This window comes from Pseudozyma flocculosa (genome assembly GCF_000417875.1).
Source record: "Pseudozyma flocculosa PF-1 unplaced genomic scaffold scaffold00007, whole genome shotgun sequence".
NCBI classification, from domain to species: Eukaryota; Fungi; Basidiomycota; class Ustilaginomycetes; order Ustilaginales; family Ustilaginaceae; genus Pseudozyma; species Pseudozyma flocculosa.
This window is the reverse complement of record NW_006920875.1, coordinates 699,357-708,062: the sequence shown is the minus strand read 5'-3', so window position 1 is coordinate 708,062 and position 8,706 is coordinate 699,357. Positions and strand designations below refer to the sequence as shown.

The following is an 8,706-nucleotide window of genomic DNA, read 5'->3' as shown; positions in this document are numbered from 1 at the left end:
ATGCCGCGGCCAAAGCTGGCAGTCTCGCCGCCTCCGCCACCAGACCGGCCCGTGGCCGCGTTGGCCCCGCGGGCCCACCGCCGCCATGGCCGCCGTGGCCCCCCCATTGCCCCCGCCGCCGACGCTGTTGCCGCCGTTCTGCGAGCCGCCGCCAAAAGCTGCCGAGGAAGCCGCCGAGCCCATCGGAGCTCGAGGGCGAGAAGCCCGCCGACGCCTGCGACTGGCCCCGGCTGGCGTCGAAGCGGCCCAGGCCGGGAAACGCCGAAGAGGAGCCAAAGGGGTCCATGCCGTCAAACAGCCAGCCGTAGTCGGCCGTGTGATCGATGGTGGGCGGCGCAAAGGGGAAGATATCGTGGTTGGCGAGCGGTGGCATCGCCATGGACGCAGCCTGCCTGGGCGCACCGGACGTGCCTGCCGCTCCCGCTGCAGGCGCCCCCATGCCGACAGCCGACGACTGGTTGGCCGAGGCCACCGCTTGTCCCTCGTCGCCAGGGCCAGTGCCAGGACCGGCGCTGCCGCCGACATCGGCACCGGCGCCAGCTCCCGAGGCCTCTGGCCAGCCGGCATAGTAGGCGCCCGACGGTGGCGGCGCATAGCTTCCGCCCCCCTCGGCGCCGGCAGAGTGACCGACACCGCCCGCTCCACCTTCGCCGCTGCCGTCGCCGCCGAGGTCGTCTGGCCCGAGCCACCGGAACGACGTTGGGTCGCTGGCCGAGGCGCCCTCTGCCATTGTCCTGCCGACCGCCGTGGTTGTAGCCGAGGCCGGATACGCTCCGCTGTGCCAGGGCGCAGGCGGCGGCGGCGGGTGCCGGCTGCCGCTCCCGCCGTCCAGCTCGTCATAGGTCGGAGCCGAACTCGGGCCACGCCCGCTGCCGCCTGTGCTGCCGCTGCCGCCAGGGGGCCCCGCTGACCCTCCTGCCGCCAATGCACGGCCGCCGCCGCTGCTGCTGCTGCCGTCGTACGGCAAGAGATCGGCCGGTGACGGACCGCCGTTGCGGGTGGATGCGTCTCCATATACCGAGGCGAAGGGCATAGTGGTGCTCCTTCGGAATGGCGGAGATAGGGCGGTGGCCGACGAGGCCGAGGCGCCTGGCGGCGACCACTGCGATGCGGCTGGATCGTGCTGTGAATGCTGGTGAGGGGGGTGGTGATGGTGGTGCTGAGGGTGCGGGGGCGCGTGGTGGCTGGACATGGCGCCGGACGAAAGGTCCAGCGGATGGCCGGCTGCCTCATACCCGCCCGCCGCCGCCCAGCTCGAGGGCGAGGGTCCCGCGTCCGGTGGCAAGTCGCCATAGCTCGAGGGCCCCGGATATCGGCCAAAGCTGTCGTCAAAGTCGGCGCCGCCTTGCCCTGCAGCGGCAGCGGCGGCGTGCGGCGGATGCGGACCGAGTGCCGGGTCGAGGAACTCGTTCTCGGAGTCGGACGGCTCGTGCGACACCTTGGCCGCCTTTGAGGCTCTGCGGCTGGCCTTTGGACGCGAGGAAGAGGAGCCGGAGCCCTCGGCCTTGTCCTTTGCCTTGTTGGACCAGCGCCCGAGCGTCTTGCCCCGAAGGGCGTGGCGCTCGAGATGGCGCACCAGCAGATCCTGGCGCACGAAGCTGTGAAGATGGCGGCGGCGGCGGAGGGGGCGACGGGAGCAGGGAAAAGGGTCAGCGCGGTGACGGCGGCGGGGTTGGCGGCCAGCGACAGCGGGTGCAGGCCACTCACGTCCTGTCGCACTGGTTGCAGCAAAGCACACGGTCCACGTCGTGGTTGAGCTTGTGCCGCAAGAGGTGGTCGGGTCTCGAGTAGCTCTGTGAGGGCGACAGCATTCGCACGCGGGGGATGCAAGGCAGAGGGGAGGCGGGTTAAGCAGGACGTGGCGAAGACGGCCGGTGCTCTCTGCGTCGATGTCGGCGGTGCCTTACCTTGTCGCAGCCTGGTCGGTCGCAGGCGAACCTCTGGTCTGGCTGGGTCGAGTCCTTTTTGGCCATTTTTGGCTCTCGACTGCGGATGCGTGGGTATCACGAGATGGGTGCCGAGGGGCGTGCCCCACGACGGGGATTTGGGGCCGAGTGTGAGAGCGGCAGGCGGTACGCTTGCGCCGCCTAGCTGCGGACGAGGCGAGGCGGAGCAAGTGGCCGGCTGGCGAGGGGCGATGCGAAGCTGCTGCGACGGTGGTGGTTGTGGTGGTGTTTGGAGCTCGGAGCGTGGCCGTTGTTGGGAGAAGGAGCCGGTGGCGGTCGGGAGAGCCGAGATGAGCGGCTACGGCGTCGGTCGTATGCCGATGGCGGCCTGCCTCGCAGCCGGGTCGGGCGGCGGTGCGACGATGACGACCTATCGGGCGGGCTGGGCCGAGACCGCGTCAAGCTGCCTCGTAGGGATGGTGCCGCGTCGTCCCGTGGGCAGGGAGGTGTCGAGCGACGGGATGCAGACGCAATACAGCAGCTGCGGAGCAGTGAGATCAGAGCAGCGTCGTGGGTCGACGGAAAGCGCGGGCGTGCAGCAGGTATCCGATCGACGGAGGGGAGGGACGGGTACCGAGTCAGGCAGGCCGTCGAGCGGGGTTCGAGCGCGAAAGCGCGCACGTCGTCCAGACGGAGGTGGTGTGCGTGGGTGCGTGCGTGTGTGAGAGGTAGGTCGGAGCGCCCGCACGGCCCGTTCCGATGCAGTGCAGTGCAGAGCAGAGCAGGGCGAGGCAAAGGCGGCGCAGCGGCGAGGGCGCGGGGACGAGTCGAAACAATGGCGCGCGAGCTTGAAGGACGACGACGAAGAAGGCGGCAGCGGCAGCGGCGGCGGCAGCGGCGGCGGTAGAGGTGGTGGTGGTGGTGGTGGTGACGACGAGGCCGACCTCGTGTTGGCCGCGGCTGCGTGGTAGGTATGGGGGGGCCTCCGCAGGCCAGCTGGTCTGGCCGAGCGAGGGAGGGACGAGACTCAGGCTCACAACCTGCCCTAGCCTGTCCTGCCCAGCCCGACCTCGGGCAGGCCTGGCCAGGCTGGGGACTGACGCGGGGCCTCCGCGTTTCTCTTTGGCCCAGCCAGCCTGCCCTGCCCTGGCCTGGCCTGGCCTCTGAGCCCGGTCGTCTGGCAGGCTGGCTGGCCTGGCCCGCGTGCCGAGCCGAGCGAGCTCTCTGGCGCAGCAGAGCCAAGGGCCGGCCACAAGGGCGCAGATAGAGGTGGGGGGACTGGGGAGCAGGCGCAGAGTGGCCTGGCCTGACCTCTCCTCGAGCGCCAGAGCCAGAGCCAGAGCCACAAGGCGGGGCTGCCTGCCTCCCTGGCTTCGCTGGCTAGCTGGCGGAGGGTCAGCTGGGTACGGCAGGCAGCAGCAGCCCGCCGCGGCGAGGCAGGTGGAAAAATGGACGTGGGCGCGTCCCCGGCCAAGTCGTCGGTGCGTGTTTTCAGCTGGCAGGGCAGGCTGGGCCACGTTTTCTCGCCCGAGTGAGGCCGGAGCGGCGAAGCGGCGTCACTGCCTCGACGCGCCATCCAAGCCGGGGCAATCATGAGGTCGGGATATCGAGCGGCATAGGTTGCGGTTTCTACAAGTACACGAGGAGTTACAGAGTCGAGGATATGGAGAGACAGAGAGAGAGAGAGAGAGACAGAGAGAGAGAGAGCGATAGAGAAAGAGTGAGATCCGTCCGGGATCGCTCGGCGGAGCGGATCAGGGGGGGTCAGGCAGCGACCGCCGTCCGACTCGCCGCCGTCGCCGCGCCCGCCGTCGAGGTCGACGTCGTCTTGCGACCCCCCCTCCTCCCCTCCTTTTCCTTCTGCTTCGCGCCTCCTCCTCCCGCCGCCGTGGTCGACGCCGAGGAAGACGCGGCGATGGTCGAGGCCGTGGTGCGGTTGGCGTTGACGGTGCGCTCGACGAGGCTGGTGCCGTCGCGGAAGCGCGCGCGGAAGAGGACGTTGGCGTTGGTAAAGAGGCCCTCTTTGAGCGAGACGACGATAAACTGCGAGCCGCGGAAGCGGTTGCGGAAGAGCTGGCCGATGTGCTGCGTGTGCGACAGGTCGAGCGCCGCGTCAATCTCGTCGAGGATGTACATGGGCGCCGGCTTGAACTGCAGCAGCGACATGATGAGCGAGAGCGCAATCAGCGAGCTGTGCGTTGGGCGGCGGCCGAGGCGGGATCGCAAAAGTGCCGCGGGGGCGCAGAGAAGAAGGAATGAGGGTGGAAGACGGTCAGCATCGCAGCTCGCGCACGCACACGACGACGACGACCACCGACGACTTCGGCAATACGCACCGCTGTCCACCGCTCAGCTCCGTCAGGCTCTGCTTCCACACGGTGCCCAGCCGGACCTTGACCTCGAGGCCCTGCGTCAGCTCCTGGCCCTCGGGCGGCTGCAGCTTCGAGTAGTTGCCAGGAAGCAGCTCGGCAAAAATGTCTCCAAAGTCGCTGCTCGCAGAGCGATGGTGGCCGAGGACCAGTAGTGTCAGTGCCAGTACCGGAGACAGGGCCGTGCCGTCGGGCAACGAGGCCACACCACCACTCACGCGTTGACCTTCTCCCACGTCGTCTGCAGCGCGTCCTTCTTGTACCGGTCCAGCTCCTCGATGGTCTGCTCAATCTTGCTCTTGTCCTTGAGCACCGTCGAGAGCATCTGCGTCAGCGCCGTCTCCTTTTTCTCGACGCTACAAGGTCGGGCGGCGGAGGAGGCGCGCGAGACAGGGACCAGGGCGACGAGGGATGCCGTGGGGTCAGCGAGCGTTCTCGAGCGTCCGCCCCTCCGACAAAGGGCGCCCGCAAGGAAGGAGGGACGACCACGCACCTGTCAATCATGTTCATGACCTTGGGGTTGACCTTCTTGCGCATCCCCTGCTGCTGCTCCTCGAGCTTCTTGCAGCGCTTGCGCACCTCGCCCATGTTGTGCTTGCCAAAGTCGTAGGCGGTGCCCGCCTGCCCAAAGAAGCGGTTCTCGCTGACGATCCACTCAAACTGCTGCTCGAGCTGCTTGACGCCCTTTTCCAGCGCGCTGCAGTCCTGCTGCATCTTTTCAATCTCGTGGCTCAGCTGCTTGATCGACAGCTGGCCGTCGGCCACCTCCTGCTTCTTGTCCTTGGCCGCCGCGCGCAGCGTCGACAGCTCCGAGTCGTACGCCGAAAGCGTCGCGCGCTCCTCGGTCAGCTCCTCCTCGGTCGCCTCGACCTGGGACTGCAAGGATCGTTGGCCAATAAGAAAGGATGGACAACAAGCGAGCAAGCGAGAAGATTCGGCAGCGACGTTAGCTCACGTCCGGATCTCCAACACGCACATCGACGCAGGCCACCCGAGGACGCCTTGCGCCACTCACCTGGACCTTCTCGAGCCCCTTCTGCATCTCCTCGAGCTCGCGCTCGACGGCCTTGAGCGCCTTGGCGCCGTCGCGCACGCCGCCCTCGGCGCTCACCACCTCGGCCTTGAGCTGCTCGAGCTCGAGCTCGGTGGTGCGCACCTCGTTCTGCCGTGCCTTGATCTGGCCCGAGCGCTTCTGCACCTCGCCCTTTTTGCGCTTGATCTCGGCCTTGAGCTCGTCGAGCTTCGAATCCTTGTTGCGCTCAAAGTCCTCCATCTCCCGCTCCAGCCGCTTGGCCTCCTGCGACGCCTCGCGCTGCCGCTTCTTGGCCTCCTCGATCGTTGTCCGCAGCTCGGCGATCGACGTCTTGCACGACTCGACCTCCGAGAGAATCTGCGCCGGGGAGGATCAGTGCAAAGATTGAGGAACAGTAGGGCAGGGTTCAGGGGGGCAACGGGGCAAGGGTCAGCGCTGCGGGCGACCCAGGACACACAGGCGACCGGCTGGCGCCGACGGGCCAAACTCACCCTGGTGGCATTGCTGCCGTTGACCTGACCCTCGAGCAGGCCCACCTGGTGCCGCTTCAGGTCGAGCTCGCGCTTGACCTTGGCGAAGCGCGCCATCTTTTCCTGGGCCTGGCGGATCTCGCCCTCGCACTCGGCGAGGCGGGCGCGCGCCTCGGCCAGCTGGCGCTCGATGCGCAGCAGCTCCTGCATGCGCACCAGGACGTTGCCGCTGTTGGGCTTGCTGCCGCCGCTCAGCGTGCCCGCGGGGTCGTAGACGTCGCCGTCGAGCGTGACGCTCTTCATGCGCACCGCATTGTCAAACGTCACCCGCTTGGCCGTGGCGGCGTCGTGGCAGATGAGCGTGTTGCCAAAGACGTACTCCATGGCGCGCGTCACCTCGTCGTCGTAGCCGACCAGCGACAGGGCGAGGTCGACCTTGCCCGGCGCCAGCTTCTGGGCGGCGCCCACCTTCTGCGCCGACGCGACAAAGGCGTTGATCTTGTTGAGCGGGATCAGCGTGACGCGCTTCTTGAGGCGGCCGTTGGCGAGCAGCTTGCTGCCCACCGTCTCGTCCTCGACGACGACGTTGTAGAGGCGGCCGCCGGCGCAGATCTCGAGCGCCGTCGAGTAGCGGTGGTTGCGCTCGTCGAGCTCGATCAGCGACGCCACCAGGCCCTTGACGCGCGAGCGGTCGAACCCGGGCTCTGGGTCGGCGTACTGGAAGTCCATGCCCGCCAGCTGCGACTTGAGACGGTCGCGCCGCTCGAGGAGCTCGGCCACCTGCTTGCTCAGGTCGGCCTTGGACGTCAGCAGCGCCCGCTCGCTCTCCTCGTCCCAGCCCGCCTGGCCGATCTGGGTCTGGAGCTCCGCGACGCTGGCGCGCGCCGCCTCGAGCTCGCGCACCAGGCCGGCGCCCTCCCGCTCCGCCTTTTTGGCCAGCAGCTCCTTCTGCTTGAGCTCCTTCTCCAGGTGGCCGATCCGCAACCGCGCCTGCTCCATCTCGGTGCCTGCGCTCGACTCTTGCGCCCGCGCCGCCGCCAGCTGGCCCATGTAGCCTCCGGATGCGCCGCCGCCGTTGTTGTTGTCGCCGTTTTGCTCGGTGGCGCCGTTGCCGCTGCTGGCCATGCCCGTGAGGAGCGTCTGGAGCAGCTCGTCCTGCTTGTTGAGGTCGGCCACGGATGCGTCATAGTCGGCCTTGAGCGTGCCGAACGACGCCGAGAGCTGCTCGAGGGCGCGCTGCTTGTCGTCGAGCGTGGTTCGCATCGCCTCGAGCGCCGCTTGGTCCGACTGGAGCTTCTTGGCCTCGTCGTCGACCGACGACACCTTAAAGTCGACCGAAGTGCGCTGCTTGACGAGGTCGTGCTGGAGCGCCTTGCTGCGCTCGACGAGCTCCTGGAGGCGGCCGCCCTTGGTCATCTCGCGCTCGCGCTTGCGCTCGATGTCGGCCAGCTCGCGCTCGATGCCGTCGATCTGGCGGGCGAGCGCCTTGGCCTCGCCTTCGCGCTCGTCGACCTGGCGGCGCTTTGCGGCGACGGCCTCGCGCTTCTCCTCGAAGCGGGCGCAGAGCGACTGCCACTCGTGGGCCTTTGCGAGGCGGGTGAGGCGGTCGAGCTCGGTCGAGGCCTTTTGGTACTCGAGAAAGGACCGCTTCTCCTCGCGCAGCTTGTCGAGCTTGGGCGTGATCTCCTCCTCGAGGAGCGCCGTGATCTCCTTGACCTTTTGGTCCTTTTTGGCCATCGTCTTGATGGCCTTGTCCTTGCGGTCCTCGAACATGCGGGTGCCGGCGGCCTCCTCGATCATCGAGAGGATCTCGGCGGGCTTCATGTTGAGCACCTTTGTGATCTTGCCCTGCATGATGAGGAAGTTGGGGTTGTTGATGTTGAGCTGGACGCTCTGGAACATGTTCTGTACGGCCTGCTGGGTGGCCTTGTGGCCGTTGATGAGGTACTTTGAGAGGCCGCCCATGGCAATCTGGCGGGTGACGGTGATCTGCGGGTAGTTTTCAAACGACACGGGCGAGCGCTGGCGGTCCAAGTTGTCAAAGACGATGGTGACCGAGGCCTTTGTGATGCCGGCCTGTCCGCGCTTGTAGATGAGGTCCTGGAGGTTGTTGGCGCGCACGGCCGAGAGGTTGGTGATGCCGAGGACAAAGCAGATGGAGTCGAGGATGTTGCTCTTGCCGCTGCCGTTGAGGCCCGTGATGGCATTGAAGCTCGAGTCAAAGCCCGAGACGTGCGTCCGGACCGGGTAGCTGGCGGCGGGGGTGGTCGTGCGGGGCAGACGAAGGACGAATTGATCAGCATCAGCCCTTCTCGCAGCACAAAGGCGCCCTCGCCAGACGAGGGGAGGGAGAGGGAACCAGCGCCAGACTCACCTCTTGAAGCCGTCGATGATGAGCTCCTCGATCCTCATGATGGGCCAGCGTCCTCAATCCCGGGTTGGGATGCGCAGCAGCTTCCCCTGTCGGTGGAGCGGAGCGGAGGGTAACGAGGAGGAGGGAGGGAGAGAAGAAGAAGAGAGAGAGAGAGAGAGAGACGAGGACGCCCGAGCAACCGCAAGGTGCCTGCACCGAGGCCGGGACGAGGTTGGTCTGCGGGTCTTTTGTCTTGATGCCGGAAGCGGGTGTGTGTCCAGGCGACACAAAGGTGATGGGTGGCACTTGACGAAGGTGGTGGCGGTGGTGTTGGTGTTGGTGTTGGTGTCGGTGGTGGTGATGGTGGAGGTCGTCGACAGAGGCACGTCTGGCCCGGCGGAGCGAGCGAGCGAGCGGGCGAGCGAGGGAAAACAAACACCGCGCCGCGCCCGCTTCTTGCCTTGGCTTGCCTTGCCTCGCCCGTCCCGCCCGCCTCACCCTGCATGCAACCCGGGCTGGCCTTTGTCGGTCGGTGTTGGTCTGGTCTGGCAGCTGGCCTCGCGCCTCGAGCGAGCACGGGCGTGGGCGCGGGCGC

The 8,706-nt window shown here is 67.6% G+C and overlaps 2 protein-coding genes across 2 annotated transcripts in view; both read right to left on the bottom strand.

Moving 5' to 3' along the window:
- The window catches only part of PFL1_02638 (uncharacterized protein), a gene marked incomplete at both ends in the record, with an annotated part of 5,160 nt that extends 3,187 nt beyond the window's left edge, over nt 1-1,973 (bottom strand). The window contains 3 exons of the mRNA XM_007880153.1: nt 79-1,598; nt 1,708-1,793; nt 1,908-1,973. Coding sequence (XP_007878344.1) covers nt 79-1,598; nt 1,708-1,793; nt 1,908-1,973 — 1,672 coding nt within the window. The remainder of the gene's footprint in view (nt 1-78; nt 1,599-1,707; nt 1,794-1,907) is intronic.
- Nucleotides 1,974-3,650: 1,677 nt separating this feature from the next.
- On the bottom strand, nt 3,651-8,170 carry PFL1_02637 (uncharacterized protein; the record flags this gene model as incomplete). Its single annotated transcript, XM_007880152.1, has 7 exons — nt 3,651-4,077; nt 4,223-4,375; nt 4,474-4,611; nt 4,749-5,131; nt 5,271-5,645; nt 5,780-8,009; nt 8,133-8,170. The coding sequence occupies 7 exons, from the start codon at nt 8,168-8,170 to the stop codon at nt 3,651-3,653; spliced, it is 3,744 nt and encodes a 1,247-aa protein (XP_007878343.1).
- Between the last annotated feature and the right edge of the window lie 536 nt (nt 8,171-8,706).